Source organism: Salvelinus sp. IW2-2015, linkage group LG13 (assembly GCF_002910315.2).
Source record: "Salvelinus sp. IW2-2015 linkage group LG13, ASM291031v2, whole genome shotgun sequence".
Lineage (NCBI taxonomy): Eukaryota > Metazoa > Chordata > Actinopteri > Salmoniformes > Salmonidae > Salvelinus > Salvelinus sp. IW2-2015.
The window spans coordinates 20,547,638-20,567,530 of NC_036853.1; the positions used below are offsets into that span (position 1 = coordinate 20,547,638).

Here is a 19,893-nt window from a genome sequence, read left to right on the forward strand (position 1 = left end):
GCTGCGGTGTGTGTGTTGGTGTGTGTTTACCTCTTGGGGCTGGGGTAGTGGTTGGCTGCGTGTGTGTGTGTGTGTGACCTCTTGGGGCTGGGTAGTGGTTGACTGCGGTGTGGTGTGGTGTTTACCTCTTGGGCTGGGTAGTGGTTGACTGCTGTCGTGTGTGTGTTACCTCTTGGGTCTGGGGTATGTGGTTGGCTGCGGGTGTTGTTGTGTGATTTCCTCTTGGGGCTGGGGTAGTGGTGACTGCGTGTGTTGTGTGTTGACCTCTTGGGCTGGGGTAGTGGTTGACTGCGTGTGTGTGTTGTGTTCCTCTTGTGGCTGGGTAGTGGTTGACTGCGTGTGTGTGTGTGTGTTGACCTCTTGGGGCTGGGGTAGTGGTTGACTGCGGTGTGTGTGTGTGTTTACCTCTTGTGCTGGGGTAGTGGTTGACTGCGGTGTGTGTGTGTGTTGACCTCTTCTGGGTCTGGGGTAGTGGTTGGCTGCGGTGTGTTGTGGGGTGTGTATTTACCTCTGGCTGGGGGTAGTGGTGGCTGCGTGTGTGTTGGTGTGTGTTACCTCTTGGGGCTGGGGAGGGGGTGTGCTCGTGTGTGTGGTTGACCTCTTGGGCTGGGGTAGTGGTTGACTGCGGTGTGTGGTGTGTTGACCTCTTGGGGCTAGGGTAGTGGTTGACTGCGGTCGTGTGGTGTGTGTGTGTGTTTACCTCTTGGGCTGGGGTAGGGGTTGACTGCGGTGTGTGTGTGTGGTTGTGTGTTTACCTCTTGGGGCTGGGTAGTGGTTGACTGCGGTGTGTGTGTTGTGGGTGTTTTACCTCTTGGGGGCTGGGGTAGTGGTGGACTGCGGTGTGTGTGTGTGTGGTGTGTATTTACCTCTTGGGGCTGGGGTAGTGGTTGACTGCGTGTGTGTGTGTGTTTGGTGTGTAGCTGATGTACGAAGGGCTATATAAAATAAACTTGATTTGATTTTGATTTGTCCGGGGCTACAACAAAAATGTGTGCTGTTGGGGGTACTGGAGGACCGGAGTTGGGATACACTGACCTACGATAAACCACATCTTAACCATCACTGAACTACACAAATCACAACCATCCCACAATAACCGTCCTGCAACCCAAACCAAGAAGCAACCGTTTGTAATGGACCTGTTCTCCAGCGATGCGGGAGGTGTTCTGTAGCTTGATGATGGTCTTGTTGAAGGCCCTCTGCATCTCCTCCATCTGCTTACGATACCTAGAACACACCGCACACACAACAAGCTAATCAGAGCCTGAACAGGACAAGTCATATGGAGGAAGCTACGACATAGCTATAAGATTTAAAAAGACACAAACACTCTCACACGCACACACATACACAACTCACCTCTGGCTGAGTTCCTCCAGATATCTGCTACTGAGGGACATGTTCATCTCCAGGGCTTTGATCCTGTTGTTCAACCTCATGAACACACTCTCCTTTTGACTGGAGCCGTGCACGTTCACTCCTCCGTTCATGCCTCCATTCCCTCCAATATACTCCCCTGTGCTCTGCAGCTCAGCGTAGAAGTCCGTAGCTGTCCGGTGTAAATGTCCATTAGCAGTAACCGGGACGCTAAGTAGCAGGTCCTCCATGGACTCTTCCCTAAGTGGGTGCTCTGGTGGCTGGGGAGGGGGGGAGTCGCCCTGCTCCCCTTGGCCCTTGAGGTCTCCACTTTCTACCCCAGCCCTGGGTGTGTGTGGCTCTGCGTGTGTGTCGGGCTGGAGGGGCACAGGGAGTTCAGTGGGAGGGGGGATGTCTGCAGGTCTGGAGGCAGTGGGGAGGGGCTGGACTGGCTGCTCCTTCAGGGAGAGTGGAGGGAGGTCCAGAGAAGCTGTCTCAGAAGTTGGGGGGTGGAGGGGGTAATGGGAGGGGAAGGGTTGGGTGCTGGCCTGCTGGGCCCTCTGGGAGAGGGGCTCCCTGCAGGGCTGGAGGGGGGACAGGGTCTTCTTGGCTGGGGTGCTGGGGAGCTTCGTCCTGGGTAGGGGTGGGTTTGGAGAGGGAGGTGTGAGAGAAACTGTGGGGGGGCAGGGTAGAGGTCCGGCTAGGCTCCAGAACAATGATGTGGTCCACGGGGTGTGTGTCTGTGTGATTGTGTGAGTCTGTAGGAGATAAAACCTCGTTTTGGGCCCGGGGGGCCGTCTCAGGATCAGGGACCGGCTCTGTGTGTGTTGGGGCTTCCTGGGTGTGTGTGGCGGCGGGGACAGGGTCCTGAATGGCGGTGTGTGTGGGTAAGGGAGTGTCTATGGGGGTGCGTGTGTACGTGTCTTGCTGCCTCTTGCGGAGACCGCGCTGTCTCTCTCTGGCGAGGCAAGCGTCACACCAGCGCCGTAGCAGCTCCGGCAGCGTGGCCACACAGGAGATAGAAGAGAGGGAAGACACGGAGGAGAGAGGACAGTACAGCTGGCTCTCCCTCATCCACTGTTCCTCTCTCTCCTCATCATCATCATCCCCCTCTTCCTCCATCAGAGTCACAGTGGACTGTGGGGGCTCCTCTTCCTCCACCACCAGAGTCACGATCTGTCCATCCTCCGGGGAGGGGGAAGAAAGGGGGGAGTCTGGGGAGGAGAGGGCGAGATCAGGGTCCTCCTGAGGAGCGCTGTGGTCTGGCTCCACTCTGAGAGAGAGAGAGAGAGAGAGGAGGAAGTTAGAGACTCGTTCTGCAAGGTGAGTGTGAGTGAGTGAGTGAGTGACTCACGCTGGAGGAGGTGTGGTGATGGTAGGGGTTGGTGTGAGTAGCACCTCCTTATTCCCCTCGGTTTGGTTCTGGGCTTCTGATGATGCGTTGGCTGGAAGAGATACACAGAAACACAGCAGTCTTTAGATACTACCACAATTACATAGAACATGTATCTCTATGTCAACTACTACATTAACTTCCTTTCATAGGATAACTATCACTAGTCATGACAAGGTTCAGTTCTCTAACCCCAGACCAGCTATAGTCTGATGCCAGTCTGGTGCTGCTCTAGCCAACTCTATGTTGTTGCCCAGTTCAGTGGGTTAAAATGGGGAACAGAGACAAACCACCAAACATCTATGTTTGGAGTAACGACCACAAGAGAGTTGGCAAAAACAGAAACAAACAGCCAGGCTGGTCCAGTTAGGCTCTCAAACCTCAGCGACCCTGTGGGTTGAAAAAGGGTTTAACAAACAGCCCATAGTTGGTCACTTCAGCTGCCCTCAATGCAGCCCATAGTAAAGGCTGTGTAACGGTTTGTGAGGATGTGTGAGTGTGTGTGTGCCATTGGGACCAGGGGGTAAATCCGTGTTTGAATAGTGTTTAGACTCCAGCAGTATCTGAGGGTAAGATGGGGACCAGAGGTATTTGGTTCTACGTCATAGACCCCCCCAGTCCTAATAGAAACAGCTCCCCAGCTGCTGCTTTATAAAACACTGCTCCATTGTTCTTCTGAAAACATCCTGGCAGCAGTCAAATCAACATCTGGAGCCTCAGGCAGGCAGGCAGGCACAAACGCAAAGACGCACACCCCAAACCAGAACCATATGAGTTTCAGAACCACCTAATCTAAACAAGATGGGTGAAGTTGGGCTTAGACTGAAATGTCCAGCAGGAAGGGAAGGAGAGATGGAAGGGGGAAGGAGAGATAGAAGGGGGAAGGAGAGATAGAAGGGGGAAGGAGAGGGCACAGACTTATATAATAGGAAAAAGGGGGTTGGGCAAGAGAAAGAAGGACGAGACGAGCAAGACTTGCTGGGAAGGAAGCGGAACCAAAACTGGATCTACTGTTTGTGTCTGCTCCGAGGTCTGATGTCATTTGGAACATTCTGTTAATCGTCGACTGTGTATGTGTGTGTGTGTGTATGATCTGAACTCAAGCAACCCATATGGAAGTGTGTGTGTGTGTGTGTGTGGTAGGGGTGTGATGTTTAAACTAAATTGGGATCTATAACATTTAGAAGAAATCCTTAAAATAACAGTGCAGTTATCACAAAACTACCACTAACAGGTCCCGATCATCATCATCATAAAACGGAAAAGTTAAAATTAAACAAATACCTAAACGCAGCAATGCTGTAAAGGAGGAGATATGCATATTTTAAATGATTTGACACGGATATAAAATGCTCCGCACGTCATTGTCATTACCAGTGTGGACAAGCCAGTTGGTTCTGTTTGAACGTTGCCATTGGCTGTGTGGTTACTAAACGAGAACAAAGCTGGGTAGGATAACAGGGCTTGTTGTGTGTGAGAGTGTGTGTGTGTGTGTGTGTGTGTGTGTGTGTGTGTGTGTGTGTGTGTGAGAGAGTGAGTGAGGCTAGATCGGTTCTTCTTAAACATAGTTGAATTCCAGAGCTTCTATTCTGTGAGGGAAAGAGGGGCAGGCTAGTAAGTGCTGAGCCTCAACAAATCATGCTGGTTTAATTAAGACCTTTATTGTGTACAGAATACCTCTAATGTACACACTGGGACATTCCCCTGGACAGCTCAGTGCTTTAGTTAGCACAAGATAAACCTTCCTCCATACATATGCAAACCTCATGCCTCTCGCTGCAAGAGGCCGTTAACACAGTAAGTTCATTACATTAACACATAGCATTTCCTCAAAGTAGAGGTCGACCGATTATGATTTTTCAAAGCCAATACCGATTAATCGGACGATTGTTAAAAATGTATTTATTTATTTGTAATAATGACAATTACAACAATACTGAATTAACACTTTAATTTTAACTTAATACATCAATAAAATCAATTTAGCCTCAAATAAATAATGAAACATGTTCAATTTGGTTTAAATAATGCAAAAACAAAGTGTTGGAGAAGAAAGTATAAGTGCAATATGTGCCATGTAAGAAAGCTAACGTTTAAGTTCCTTGCTCAGAACATGAGAACATATGAAAGCTGGTGGTTCCTTTTAACATGAGTATTCAATATTCCCAGGTAAGAAGTTTTAGGTTGTAGTTATTATAGGACTATTTCTCTCTATACCATTTATATTTCATATAGCTTTGACTATTGGATGTTCTTATAGGCACTTTAGTATTGCCAGTGTAACAGTATAGCTTCCGTCCCTCTCCTCGCCCCTACCTGGGCTTGAACCAGGAACACATCGACAACAGCCACCCTCGAAGCATCGTTACCCATCGCTCCACACAAGCCGCGGCCCTTTCAGAGCAAGGGGAACAACTACTTCAAGGTCTCAGAGCGAGTTACGTCACCGATTGAAACGCTATTGGCGCACACCCCGCTAACCAGCTAGCCATTTCACATCGGTTACACCAGCCTAATCTTGGGAGTTGATAGACTTGAAGTCATAAACAGCTCAATGCTTGAAGCACAGCGAAGAGCTGCTGGCAAACGCACAAAAGTGCTGTTTGAATGAATGCTTACAAGCCTGCTGCTGCCTACCACCGCTAAGTCAGACTGCTCTATCAAATCATAGACTTAATTATAACATAATAACACAGAAATACGAGCCGTAGGTCATTAATATGGTCAAATCCGGAAAGTAGCATTTCGAAAACAAAACSRTTATTCTTTCAGTGAAATACGGAACTGTTCCGTATTTTATCTAACGGGTGGCATCCCTAAATCTAAATATTGCTGTTACATTGCACAACCTTCAATGTTATGTCATATTTATGTACAATTCTGGCAAATTATTTACYGTCTTTGTTAGGAATAAATGGTCTTCACACAGTTCGCAACGAGCCAGGCGGCCCAAACTGCTGCATATACCCTGACTGCTTGCACGGAACTCAAAAGAAGTGAAAAAATGTCCCTAATTAAAAGAAATTCATGTTAGCAGGCAATATTAATTAAATATGCAGGTTTAAAAATATATACTTGTGTATTGATTTTAAAGAAAGGCATTGATGTTTAACGGTTAGGTACACATTAGTGCAACGACAGTGCTTGTTTCGCGAATGCGCTTGTTAAATCAACACCCGTTTGTGAAATAGGCTGTGATTCGATGAGAAATTAACAGGCACCGCATCGATTATATGCAACGCAGGACAAGCTAGATAAACTAGTAATARCATCAACCATGTGTAGTTAACTAGTGATTATGTTAAGATTGATTGTTTTTTATAAGATACGTTTAATGCTAGCTAGCACCTTACCTTGGCTCCTTGCTGCACTCACATAACAGGTAGTCAGCCTGCCACGCAGTCTCCTCGTGGAGTGCAATGTAATCGGCCACAATCTGTGTCCAAAAATGCCGATTACCGATTGTTATGAAAACTTGAAAATCGGCCCTAATTAAATCAGCCATTCCGATTAATCGGTCGACCTCTACCTCAAACACAACACACATTCTAAACAATGAATAGAAGGGGGTGAAGGAAATGAGAGAAGAGAGAGAAGGGGAGGAGCGAACAGAGGAGAGGAGCGAGGAGGATCCATACGTTCCAGCTGTGCTCCTCCATCCTCAGGCTTGCCTCCCAGAACGTTGGCTGCTATGTTGTTGACCATGTTGAGAATGGCATCTGTACGTAGAACACACACACACGGAATCATGAATAACCTTCTTCACTGGTAGTAAAGTAGTTGAAGGCCCCACAGGAATCTGTAAAACAACAGTTCTTGGTATTCACCTACCACAGCTTGCAATCCCCTAACCGACTCTACATACCCTTACCCAACCAACCCCTCCTTTCCAGAACATCTCTGCCTGGCTGGCTACAGAGGACCTTGTCAGCCTCTGCTTGTTTTCAATCACTGGTGTGGGGGGGGGGGGGGGTTTGGGAAAAAATGGGTCGGTTTTTTTGCTTACCCCGGAACCCGTTGGGGGGAGAGGGGTGTTGGACTGGGGGGGGGGGGGGGGGGTCTCTTAGCCAATCAGATTGCAGCCTCAGTGCCCTGCCAGGGAGACACAGGGGCTCCAGTGTGTGTAACGGAGTTATGTACACATCAGTAGTCCTAAGCCGTATCCCAGCCACAGCTCTCTCTTTGTCAATATGCCGTCGTGTGGGAATACAGAAACTGAAGAAACATTCAGGACATGATGTTTTCCAGGAAAGCAGCTTCTTGTCTCTCCATTCTCCAAGAAATACAGAGCCCGTRTTAGAACCAGTTCTGGAGATCAATTCTCTGATGTGATTAGATACAGTAGAGAACTGATGCTGAGCCAGTTAGATATCAAGTTAGCCATGTTTACGCTGTCCTGTGCCGTGTGAAACTACGCTCAGAATGACATGATGCGGTGTGTGTGTGTGTACATACTTGTGGCAGAGCCCAGCAGATTTTTAGAACCCTTATCCTCAGAGTGGAGGTAGCCAGGTGGGTAGTCTGTTAATAAAATAACCAGATTATTTCAAGGTGGAGAAAACATGATCTTTCATAATAACAACCTGACCAAGTATCACACGCACGGTGTACCTTCTTACCATAATCCTCATCAAGGTATTCCAGCCTCTCTGAGGGGTACTGGGAATCTGCGATCTCTTCGTATTCCTCCACCATACTGGTACCAAACACCCTATAAAACACACACATGGTTATATCACGCACACACACGCACACCTGGTTAAATGTATCATATACAGCTGAAAAGACAGGAATTATGATTAGACTAACATGGACATGTGAGTTGACATGTTGAGATGACATGCTGTTCCCTATAGTGTTGTTTTTGTACATTAATCTATACATCTCACCCCACTAACCTTATCGACTGAGATAATGTAAACCTTAACATTTAGTTATTTRGTTTATCTACAGAGACTAGCAGCATTTATGTGGATGTGAACGTTGGCCTAGTTAAAAAAAAATACAAAAAATAAACGTGTTTTCCTTTAACAGCTCCTGTCCTGGTCTCCACTCCTTGAGGGCACGAGGCAGGGCGAACGTAGAGGGAAGGTAGTGAGTGGGAGGAGGAGGTGGTAAATCTGTAGTAATAGTGTTTTTTACAGCCCTCTGACAGTCAACCCCCTGTTAAACTCACCTAGATTTGTTGTTAATGATTACTCCTTACCTGTCCACTATCCTGTCCTCAACCCCTGTAGGGAATGGCAGGGAGTGTGGGTGATAGGAGGGTAAGGAGGAACTTAGTACATCCAACTCAGCAGTGGACAACAGGGCTACAGTACTGAGTTGAAATGGTTGTATCTCCTGGTCTCCTTCCCTCCCTCTCTCTATATACAGTTGAAGTCGGAGGTTTACATACACTTAGGTCGGAGTCATGAAAACTTGTTTTCAACCACTCCACAAATTTCTCAAACTATAGTTTTGGCAAGTCGGTTAAGACATCTACTTTGTGCATGACAAGTAATTTTTCCAACAATTGTTTACAGACAGATTATTTCACTTATAATTCACTGTATCACAATTCCAGTGGATCAGAAGTTTACATACACTAAGTTGACTGTGCCTTTAAAACAGCTTGGAAAATTCCAGAAAATGATGTCATGGCTTTAGAAGCTTCTGATAGGCTAATTGACATCATTTGAGTCAATTGGAGGTCTACCTGTGGATGTATTTCAAGGCCTACCTTCAACTCAGTGCCTCTTTGCTTGACATCATGAGAAAATCAAAAAGAAATCAGCCAAGACCTCAGAAAAACAATTGTAGACCTCCACAAGTCTGGTTCATCCTTGGGAGCATTTCCAAAAGTACAAGTTCATCTGTACAAACAATAGTACACAGTATAAACACCATGGGACCACGCAGCCGTCATACCGCTCAGGAGGAGACACTTTGTCTCCTAGAGATGAACGTACTTTGGTGCGGAAAGTGCAAATCAATCCCAGAACAACAGCAAAGGACCTTGTGAAGATGCTGGAGGAAACAGGTACAATAGTATCTATATCCACTGTAAAATGAGTCCTATATCGACATAACCTGAAAGGCCGCTCAGAAAGGAAGAAGCCACTGCTCCAAAACCGACATAAAAAGCCAGACTACGGTTGGCAACTGCACATGGGGACAAAGATCGTACTTTTTGGAGAAATGTCCTCTGGTCTGATGAAACAAAATAGAACTGCTTGGCCATAATGACCATCGTTATGTTTGGAGGAAAAAGGGGGAGCTTGCAAGCTGAAGAACACCATCCCAACCGTGAAGCACGGGGGTAACAGCATCATGTTGTGGGGGTGCTATGCTGCAGAAGGGACTGGTACACGTACAAAAATAGATAACATCATGAGGTGGATAGAAATTATGTGGATATATTGAAGCAACATCTCAAGACATCAGTCAGGAATTTAAAGCTTGGTCGCAAATGGGTCTTCCAAATGGACAATGACACCAAGCAAACTTCCAAAGTTGTGGCAAAATGGCTTAAGGACAACAAAGTCAAGGTATTGGAGTGGCCATCCCAAAGCCCTGACCTCAATCCTATAGAAAATTTGTGGGCAGAGGACTGAAAAAAGCGTGTGCGAGCAAGGAGGCCTACAAACCTGACCCAGTTACACCAGCTCTGTCAGGAGGAATGGGCCAAAATTCACCCATCTTATTGTGGGAAGCTTGTGGAAACGTTTGAACCAAGTTAAACAATTTAAAGGCAATACTACCAAATACTAATTGAGTGTATGTAAACTTCTGACCCACTGGGAATGTGATGAAAGAAATAAAAGCTGAAATAAATAATTCTCTACTATTATTCTGACATTTCACATTCTTAAAATAAAGTGGTGATCCTAACTGACCTAAGACAGGGAATCTTTACTTGGATTAAATGTCCGGAATTGTGAAAAACTGAGTTTAATTGTATTTGGCTAAGGTGTATGTGAACTTCCGACTTTAACGGTATCTCTTACCTGATGAGGCTGAGGGGGCAGAAGTGTTCTGATCCGAAGTGGGAGATGAGCTCCACCTGCAGTTGAGGGGTGACGAAAGGGTTAAACCACATCGAACACACTTACACCTGGGTAATTAAACCACCCAAACCAGCCCCACTTACATTCTAGTCATCCAGTACATCTAATCTAAATCATTCTAGTCATCCAGTATGTCTGAGCTATAGTAAACCAAAATATAGACGCAACATGCAACAATTTCAAAGATTACAGTTCATATGAGGAAATCAGTCAATTTAAATAAATTCAATTGACTGAATTTATTTCAATTGGATTTGACATGACTGTGAATATTGATACGCATCTGTTGATCAAAGATACCTTACAAAAAAAATGGGCCTCAGGATCTGGTCACGGTATTTCTATGCATTCAAATTACCATAGTTAAAACACAATTGTGTTCATTGTCTGTAGCTTACAGTATGTCATAACCCCACCGCCACCATGGGGCACTGTGTTCACAATGTTCACATCAGCAAACCGCTCGCCCACATGACGACATACACGTGGTCTGCGGTTTTGTGACTGGTTGGACGTACTGCCAAATTCTCTAAAACTGCGTTGGAGGCTTATGGTAGAGAAATTAACATTCAATTCTCTGGCAACAGCTCTGGTGGACATTCCTGCAGTCAGCATGCCGATTGCACACTCCCTCAACTTGAGACATCTGTGGCATTGTGTTGTGTAAAAAAACTGCACATTTTAGAGTGGCTTTTTATTGTCCCCAGCACAAGGTGTACCTGTGTAATGATCATGCTGTTTAATCCGTTTCTTGACATGCCACACCTGTCAGGTGGATGGATTATCTTTGCAAAGGAGAAATGCTTACCAACAGGGATGTAAACAAATATGTGCACAGAATTTGAGAGAAATAAGCTTTTTATGCATCTGGAACATTTCTGGGACCTTTTATTTCAGCTCATGATACCAACACTTTACATGTTGCGTTTATATTTTTGTTTAGTGGAAATCTAGTCATCCATTACGTCTAAGCTAAATCCTTCCAGTCACCCATTACGTCTAAGCTAAATCCTTCTAGTCACCCAATACGTCTAAGCTAAATCCTTCTAGTCACCCAATACGTCTAAGCTAAATCCTTCCAGTCACCCATTACGTCTAAGCTTAATCAAATCTAAAAGGTGATGTGGAATTTGCCAAGCTCTATTGTTAGTTTTAAAATGTGTCTTGGTCATGCATTACACTATCTGTACACTGCCACCAAAGCTCCCCATGCATCATAGTGCATTACAACCTCTAAAAGAGAAGAATGCCAACCTTTATGTACTTGATGAACATCTGATGCAAGAGGAAGAGGAGAGAAAAAAAAGGGAGAGAAATCTGTAAAAAGGCTGATTCATGCCACTAGCAAGTCAAGCATCTGGTCATTTTTCTTCAGCATTTTATTTTTTGGACAACACAACACACAGTATTCACAGACTAAACGCTTGCTCTTCAAGAGACTACAAGGCAAGGGCAAGGTAAGGTATACAAAGCAATACAAGGTGCGCATAGCATTACAAGGGAATAAGGTATTATAAGTATCCATAGCAGTAACTTTAGAGGAGTAGGGAAGAGGTAGACAGACAACCTAGACAGACCGCAGGTTGATAACAGCTTCAGTTCCTATTGAAATTAAGACATCGATAACCCTAAGACCTTGTCACACAGTACTTTGTAAAATCACAAAACAGTGGCATATTTAAAAAAAACTCATACAATTAACCAAACATCACAAAGAATGCACCAGCATGACAAATATTGTTATTTTAAACTTTACAGAAGAACTATGAAAATGCATTAACACTTAAAGCGTTAGATAAGAGAAGATCGTGAGGGGGGGGGGAGTAGAGTTGAACGACTAGAATACAGTAAATACTTCCCCATACTATTTCTACTGTATTTATTACACATAGAAGTAGAAAAGGAAGCTGAAACACATCCTCAGAATATACATCCTCACACACAGTCACACACGCACAGAAGCATATTGTGTGAGGTATGAGTAGGGAGCCATTCAGGCTCATGTTGATGACACGAGGAATCCCCCTGGGCATAGAACACAGAATACAAATGGTGTGTGTGTGTCTGCAGTGTGTGCGTTGGTTGGTTCTTCTATCCTTGTGGGGAACTAAAATCCCCCAAAGTCCCCACAAGGATAATAAAACAAGAAATTCTCAAAGGCTGTTTTAAGCTTAGGGGTTTGGTTTAAAGGTAGGGTTAAAATTTGGGTTAGAATTACAGTTAGGGTAAGGGGTTAGTGGTTAGGTTTAGGGTTACATGTTAAGGTTATGGTAAGGATTAGGTTTAGGGGTTAGGGTTATGGTAGGGATTAGGTTTAGGGGTTAGGGTTACAGGTTAGGTTTATGGTAAGGATTAGGTTCAGGGGTTAGGGTTATGGTAAGGATTAGGTTCAGGGGTTAGGGTTATGGTAAGGATTAGGTTCAAGGGTTAGGGTTACAGGTTAGGGTTATGTGTTAAGGATTAGGTTCAGGGGTTAGGGTTATGGTAAGGATTAGGTTTAGGMGTTAGGGTTACAGGTTAGGTTTATGGTAAGGATTAGGTTTAGGGGTTAGAGTTACAGGTTAGGTTTATGGTAAGGATTAGGTTTAGGGTTATGGTAAGGATTAGGTTTAGGGATTAGGCTAATGTGTTAAGGTTAGGGTTATGGTAAGGATCCGGGAAAATAGGATTTTGAATGGAAATAAATGTTAGAAGAACATAACGTGTGTGTGTGTGTGTGTGTAAATGTCGGTGTGTACCTTGACATATTTGGCATAGAGCTGTTCGTCCAATGGGAAGCTCTGGACTGTACGCTCATCACGGGCGTGGAACGTTCCCAACTTCACCCACTTGTTGGTGGGATACCTGAGAGAGAGGGAGAAAGGGGTGGTCAAAGGGGGGCGTGTCCTGAGGAAAACCGGAAAGGGAACCGAAATGGGTCTGTCACATTTTTCAGGGTGTGCGCATACCTGTCACTGATGGAGACCAGGAAGTCTTTCGGCGTGGAGGAGAAGAGTTCAAAGTTAGCGATGTCCAACTGTTTCACCTGGATGGGCTCACACAGCTCTATTACAAACCTAGAGAGAGGCAGAGAGAGAGATGGTGGGGGAGAGAGAGTTAGAAGAGGCAAATTAATGTGAGAGAACTTTCAGCTCTGTCAAATATCCTCATCTCCCCTTGACATCTGCCTGGGCAGATGGTTGGCAGTTGGGGTCACACGTGCTGAGCTGACAAGGGGACTAGTGTATGTGTATGCTTTTGGGGAAAACAGCAGCGCACTGAGTCACGTTGTCACCCTGCAGCTTCAGAGAGCAGACAGGACCGGGGGGGGGGGGTCAAAAAGAAAGGAGAGAGGGCAGACAACTGTTCAGAAAATTAGAATGTAGGTGTGTGTGTGTGTCTCACCAAATCTTGTTGCTGCAGGGGTTCAGCATGTACAGGTCCATATTCTCCATGAGGATAGCTGAGGTACTCTGGCAACGAGGGACGAGAGAGAGCATGACATGGCAAATATGAGTCTGTTCCTGTCCTCCAAACGCAAGAGTTCATGGTTGTGTGTGTGTGAGTGTGTTACCTTAGCCTCTGTATTAGCTGACAGCAWCTTAGCTCCACACTCCACAGAAGCATAGTTGTTTTTGAAGTTCTTCTGCACCTTCTTCACAGGGGGGATGCCACTGGAGGAGGTATGGAGGGACAGAGCTGGAAGTGAGAGAAAGGGGGGTTAGGTGGTGGATGTTTGTGTGCGCACGCTTAAGGGAACTCATTCATTTGATTTATTTAGCTAGGATAGTCCACTCAGTAGCAATTGCCACTGTTTTCCAGAGAGTCCCGGGAAAACTGGGTCATCTTAATGTACAGAACACAATCATTCATGTAGAGAAGATACAGTACCTGTCAGAGATACTGTATCAGTAGCCTAGTCTGATTCCTATAATCTATAGTCGCTATATCAGTAGCCTAGTCTGATTCCTATAATCTATAGTCGCTATATCAGTAGCCTAGTCTGATTCCTATACTCTATTGGTTATCAGTGTGCAGGCCAGGCTGAGACAGTGTGTTGTACACCGTACGTGGTGTACCTTAAAACCTCTTGACACTACAGGGGGTGCTGTTTCAACTTGGACATTTATCGTTCCCAAATTAAACTGCCTCGTACTCAATTCTTGCTCGTACAATATGCATATTATTATTACTATTGGATAGAAAACAATCTCTASTTTCTAAAACCGTTTGAATTATGTCTGTGGGTGAACCAGAACTCTTTCTGCAGCGAAATCCATGACAGGAACTGCGAAGGTCTGAAAACGAGGCTCTGTTCTCAGATCAGTTTAAAGCTCTGTATGTGTCCTATGGGTCGACACTGAACTGCACCCGCCTTCCCCTGGATGTCAGTAACCAATGAGAAGTGGAATGGAGTGTTCTACGTAGTTCTCAGAGCTTATAAAAGGCCAAGGAACGAAGTGCGCTCTCTTTCGTCGTTGCCGCAAAGCAAGACCTCAAGATGCATTTGAAACGCTCAGTTATCGGCCTTAGCTTATCCGTCTGTAATTAATTCGATATAGGTGTTAGAAACATCATAAACGAAGTTATTTTAAACCGAGTTATATCAGTTTATGCGAGTATATTGCTATTTTCGGAATTTCCTTAGTATTGGCGTTTTGGGATTTGGGAATTTGTGGCCACATAGCTATTGTTAGCTGCTAATTCCGAAGTTGAAGACGACCCTTTACAACCAAGCAACGATTCTTTTGGACAAAGGACACCTTGCCCAAGATTCTGATGGAAGCTCGTCCAAAAGTAAGAACTATTTATGATGTTATTCCGTATTTATGTGGAAAAATGTAAACGCATTTGTCCGCCGTTATTGCGCACTAGTTCTGGCTGTAACGCACACTGTATGTCTAGTAACTTAATTTTAAAAAAATCTTAACTCAGCGGTTGCATAATAAACTAATGCATCTTTCATTTGCTCCCTGTATTTTTAGTCAATCTAATCGATAAATAATCGTAAACTTAGGTGCCTTTCCAAGATGGCGCCGGCCAGAATGCATGACCTGTTGCCACTCATCACATTGTATAACCACGATTTTGTGCTGCTAAATATGCACATTTTCGAACAAAACTTAATGCATTGTGTAATATGATGTTACAGGACTGTCATCTGACGAAGTTATACAAGTTAGTCAAAAATTATATATCTTTTGCTGTATTGTACGATCGCTAACCTGTGGTGCTGGTAAATTGCTTGTGTTTCTGGCTATTGTGCTAAGCTAATATAATGCTATTTTGTTTTCGCTGTAAAACACTTAAAAAATCACATATTGGCTGGATTCACAAGATGTTGGGCTTTCATTTGCTGTACGCGTGTATTTTCAGAAATGTTTTAAGATGAGATATATAGGTATTTGACGTTGGTCTCTAATTATTCTGGCAGCTTCGGCACTATTCAGATGCAGCTGACATGTAGAACTGTGATTTATACTGAAATATGCATTTTTTTCTAAAAAACATATGCCTATACAATAAATATGTTATCAGACTGTCATCTTATGAAGTTGTTTCTTGGTTATGGCTATTTATATCTTTATTTGTCGATTAGTGATGGCTACTGATGAGTAAAAAACTGGTGGAGTAAAAAAGTGGTGTCTTTTGCTACGTTAGTTAGCTAATAGATTTACATTATTGTGTCTTCCTGTAAACATTTAAAAATCAGAAATGATGGCTGGATTCACAAGATGTGTATCTTTTCATTGGTGTCTTGGACTTGTGATTTAATGATATTTAGATGCTAGTATTTACTTTTGACGCTATGCTAGGCTATTGCTAGTCAGCTTTTTTACTGTGGGGGGGTGCTCCCGGATCCGGGTTTGGGAGGAATTAGAGGTTAAAATGCATAGGTTGTTTTCAGAAAATAAAAAAACAAGGATGCAGGCATGTTACATGCACAGGTATGCATACACTCCACGAGTCTCGGCACACAGTTAGCATTAACACAAGTTAGCATTACGCAGGACAGAGCAGGGTGGGTACACTCCACGAGTCTCGCACACACAAGTTAGCATTAACGCGGGACAGAGCAGGTTGGGTACTCCACGACTGTCGCACACACAAACGTTAGCATTAACACAATTAGCATTAACGCAGGACAGAGCAGGTTGGGTACACTCCACGACTCTCGCACACACAAGTTAGCATTAACGCAGACAGAGCAGGTATGCATACACTCACGACTCTCCGCACACGACGAGTTAGCAATTAAGCGGGACAGAGCAGGTTGGGTACACTCCACGACTCTCGCACACACAAGTTAGCATTACGCGGGACGAGCAGGTTGGGTACACTCCACGACTCTCGCTCACACAAGTTAGCATTAACGCAGGACAGAGCAGGTTGGGTACACTCCACGACTCTCGCACACACAAGTTAGCATTAACGCAAGACAGAGCAGGTTGGGTACACTCCACGACTCTCGCACACACAAGTTAGCATTAACGCGGGACAGAGCAGGTTGGGTACACAGGGGTCATGTGAGACTGATGTCTAGAACGGAGGCATTCATTAATATTTGACCAAATACAAAACTTTTCAAATATCAATAACTTAAACATTACAGTTCAGTCAGTGTTTTCCTGTGTTTATGAGAAAACTCCAGATGAAACCACTAATTGTACTATTCAGAACTCTTCTTGGATCATGTGCCATCGTCACCCTCTCTGTCCAAAAATGTGAAGGTTGTTTGGATGGGTTTCTGGGCTAGGGAAATGTTCCCCCATCTGTCTGTCTGATGGTGAAGCTGAGGACAGGAGATCTACATAAGGTCCAGTTTCTAGCTCTGTGGCTAATAAAACAATGGGTTAACTCACTCTACCACACTGTCTATGACCTAACAGTGTGTGGGTGCCCATGCGTGTAATCTGGGAGCATGTGTGTGTGAGTGCACGTGGCGTGCTAAGGCGTGTGTTGAGTTTGAGAGCGTAAGTGTGAGAGTGTAACTCATGGATGTCTGTGTGTGTCTGTGTGTCCTTCTGCTCCTGTAGACTGGGCCATTAGTGATGGTGGAAAAAGAGTGCTGCCTAAGAGGACGGAGAGAGTGAGAGATTACGCAACACACACACACACACACTGCAATACCCATAATTCCCTCAGTCAGAGAGAGGAGGGAGAGAGGGAAGAGGTGCAAMAATGAAAGGCAAGGGAGAGAAACAGAGAGAGGGAAGGAGTAAGATGGAGGGAAGGGAGATAGGTAAGGGGAGGAGGGACTTGAAAGGAGGACAGAGATTTCCATGCAAGGCCTCTGCACACATTTGTCTGAAAAATTACTGTATCGAAACAGCATKATTCACGGTCACTGAGCTTCTCCTGAACACGATGTTAATGAGGGGAACGTGTCCCTGTGTGTGTTTCTTACTCTTCTCCTTCTCCACCTCCATGACTTGTTTCTTCCACTCGTCGAAGGTTGGGATGTCCTCCTTACTGGGCACTGAGGGGTCCGTCTCCTTACCACTGGCATCCACTGCCTCATCCACTGCCTTGTCAGGTATAGAGACCCACACGTTACACAGACATGTTATACACACACACACACAGTGAGCTGTAATTGATATACATCATTCCTTTATAAAGACCCCAGAACGGTCAACAAAGCCTCTTACACACAGAGKCAATCCAGTTGAGCTGTGTGTCTGCAGCCAATCCGGTTGGAAAACAGACCAGCTCTGCACCAATACTGGCTTGGACAGGGCTTCTCTCATTCTCTCTCACTCACTCCCATCCACACTCTCTCTCTCCCCCTCCCTCCCTCCCTACAGTAGGAGAAAGGCAGAGGGTTCAATAATTGAATTAAACATTAATGAAACAACTCAGAGGACTGGCAGCCAACCCATGTGTAGCCCCAGTCCTCAATGTTCACACGCAAACCTCTACACGCCTCATTACACTTACAGTCAGTGGCAGAAATAACAGTCAATTCTCTATAACATTACCAGCGTGGGGACTAGGTTGTGGGACTCCCTCTCACCTGCTGGTCTTGGTGTGTGTCTTGGTGCCTGTGGGATGTGTTTCCCCCCTGGTTCAGCTCTGGTAGGCCCTGGTCTGGGTCTTCTGGGCTGAGAGACGTCTGGACATCAGCATCAGAACCTGGAGCAACCTGACTTTGACCCTGTTCTGACTGGCTCTCTACAGAGTCATCATCACCACTATGGAAAGAGGAGAGGGAGAGAGAAAGACYGAGAGGGAGGAGAGACAAGAGGGAGGGGATGAAGGGAGAAAAACAACATTTAATGCACAGTCTGGATGCACGCAAACAAAATATTTTCTTTCAATAACATTCCTTCCATTCATGTTCCATGCCATCAACAGTGTTTGTCCGTAATGAACAACAGCAGAAAAGAAGCAAAAAAWCTAAGAAAACAAAATAAGAGACGAATAAAGGAGAACAAGGCCACCGGTCGTTGTTTGAGTTTAGCGGAGAGGAGTGTCTGGCATCCGATTGGTTACCTGCATGGTTGTTTACCTGTTTCTGCTTTCTGATTGGTTCAATTCAAACTCTGTACTCACCTCGTGGGCGGGCTGCCAAAAGGAGGGGTTTGGGTTGCCAGGTTGTGGGGAATCATCCCACACTGAGAGCCAGAGAAATCAGCAAAAACATTGCCCTCTAGAGAGGAATTAGATCCAGCACTGGCAACCTCTAAAGAGGGATCGGCTTCAGCACGGGCAACTTCTACAGGGGAATCCTCTACCGCGGGATCAGATCTGGCAACTATTGAACTGAGGGAAAGAAAGGACATGCCATTTATGGAAGAGCCCCAAGGAGGGAGGGAGAGGGCGATAGAGGACAGATGGGGTGGGGAGAAGGAGAAAGAGAGGGATGGGGGAGAGAGAGAAAAGGGGATGCGGTTGGGGGGGTGTCTTTGGAATGGTAAGCCTCCTCCAGCCCAGGCTGTGGTGAGTCAAATGTTCATTGTAAAAGGCAAGTGTCCACATCTTGGCAGCCATTTTGAGTAGGTCCGACAAAGAGCGCTAAACTAGCCAGTAAACCCCCTGGCAGAACCATCCAAGGATCCAATGACACCTGATCTGATCAGGTCTGGCAATCCCCATCTGTCCAGAGGTCCAGTTTAGCAGACAACCAACATTTCCACTTATTCCCACCAAGTCCAGTCCAACTTTRAGTCCAGGTTCAGATAGGTTAATTGACGAAGGAACCAGTGCACAAAGTTAACTGCAGGTTTACAGCAGTAAACGGTGTATAGCGAGGGGCAGCGGGGGCCCCCAAGATTGAGAAGGGGGAAAAAAGTCAAGTCAATAAGAAAAATATCAATATACGAAAAATGTAAAACAACAAATYCAGCTGAAAGGGAATACCAGTTAGATAAATGGATCTACATCACAGTGGTAGACTGAATGACGCCTCTTACGATAAATACTTTATTGATCCCAAGGACAAAAATGGTCTTGGACACATAATTCTGCTGTATAAACAGACATCACGTCTCATACACATCATGCGTACAATACACAGTTCTCATCTTACCTGGATGGGGCTGGAGCAGGGATGTAAGAGGTAGGTGTGTGTTGGGGGTCTTCTGTAGAGGGGGCTGGGCTGGGGTCTGCCGGTGCATCTCTGGGGGTCTCGACTGGGCCTGTGTGGTCTGTGGAGGCCTGTCCCTGGGTTGGGTCGTCGCTGAGCGGTGGGGTGGAGGGGGATGAGGGTGCAGGTGCCTGGTTCTGGAGGGGAGTGGGTTGTGTATCGGGCTCTGGGTCTGTGTGGATGTGTGTGTTGTGTGAGTGAGGCTCAGCAGCAGCAGCGGGGGGTTCAGGATCAGCGTGTGGTTCTGGGGCTGACCAGATCTCTACCACTACAGGCTCCTCCTGATTCACAGTCTGGAAAACACACACCTATTCAATTCTCATTGCACGCGTGTGTGTGTGTGTGTGTGTGTGTGTGTGTGTGGTGTTTGTGTCTCTGTTACCTGTTCAGTGTTGTGTGTGTTGGGCTCCTCTAGTGTAGCCCTCTTTGTCTCCAGTTCCACGTCGTAGGTGTGTGTGTGTGTCCTCGACGACTCCTCCTCCTAGGGAACAGTCACACACACCGTTAGAACACGTGCGCGCGCGCGC

At 45.6% G+C, this 19,893-nt stretch overlaps 1 protein-coding gene and 1 long non-coding RNA gene across 2 annotated transcripts in view; one reads left to right on the forward strand and one right to left on the reverse strand.

Annotated features, from left to right (window-relative positions):
• Nucleotides 1-19,893, reverse strand: part of LOC111971858 (SUN domain-containing ossification factor-like) — a 76,184-nt gene that overhangs the window by 10,732 nt on the left and 45,559 nt on the right. Inside the window, 19 exon segments of the mRNA XM_070445988.1 lie at nucleotides 358-395; nucleotides 1,080-1,227; nucleotides 1,360-1,919; nucleotides 1,921-2,629; nucleotides 2,711-2,801; nucleotides 6,388-6,468; nucleotides 7,205-7,270; nucleotides 7,369-7,460; nucleotides 9,739-9,794; nucleotides 11,053-11,073; nucleotides 12,537-12,642; nucleotides 12,747-12,854; nucleotides 13,183-13,250; nucleotides 13,352-13,476; nucleotides 17,186-17,306; nucleotides 17,795-17,972; nucleotides 18,334-18,543; nucleotides 19,310-19,659; nucleotides 19,749-19,847. Of these exon segments, the coding sequence (XP_070302089.1) occupies nucleotides 358-395; nucleotides 1,080-1,227; nucleotides 1,360-1,919; nucleotides 1,921-2,629; nucleotides 2,711-2,801; nucleotides 6,388-6,468; nucleotides 7,205-7,270; nucleotides 7,369-7,460; nucleotides 9,739-9,794; nucleotides 11,053-11,073; nucleotides 12,537-12,642; nucleotides 12,747-12,854; nucleotides 13,183-13,250; nucleotides 13,352-13,476; nucleotides 17,186-17,306; nucleotides 17,795-17,972; nucleotides 18,334-18,543; nucleotides 19,310-19,659; nucleotides 19,749-19,847 (3,227 nt within the window).
• Nucleotides 12,079-12,350, forward strand: LOC139028530 (uncharacterized). The gene is made up of 3 exons (XR_011480785.1): nucleotides 12,079-12,136; nucleotides 12,199-12,248; nucleotides 12,288-12,350. It is a non-coding gene; the product is annotated as an uncharacterized lncRNA (long non-coding RNA).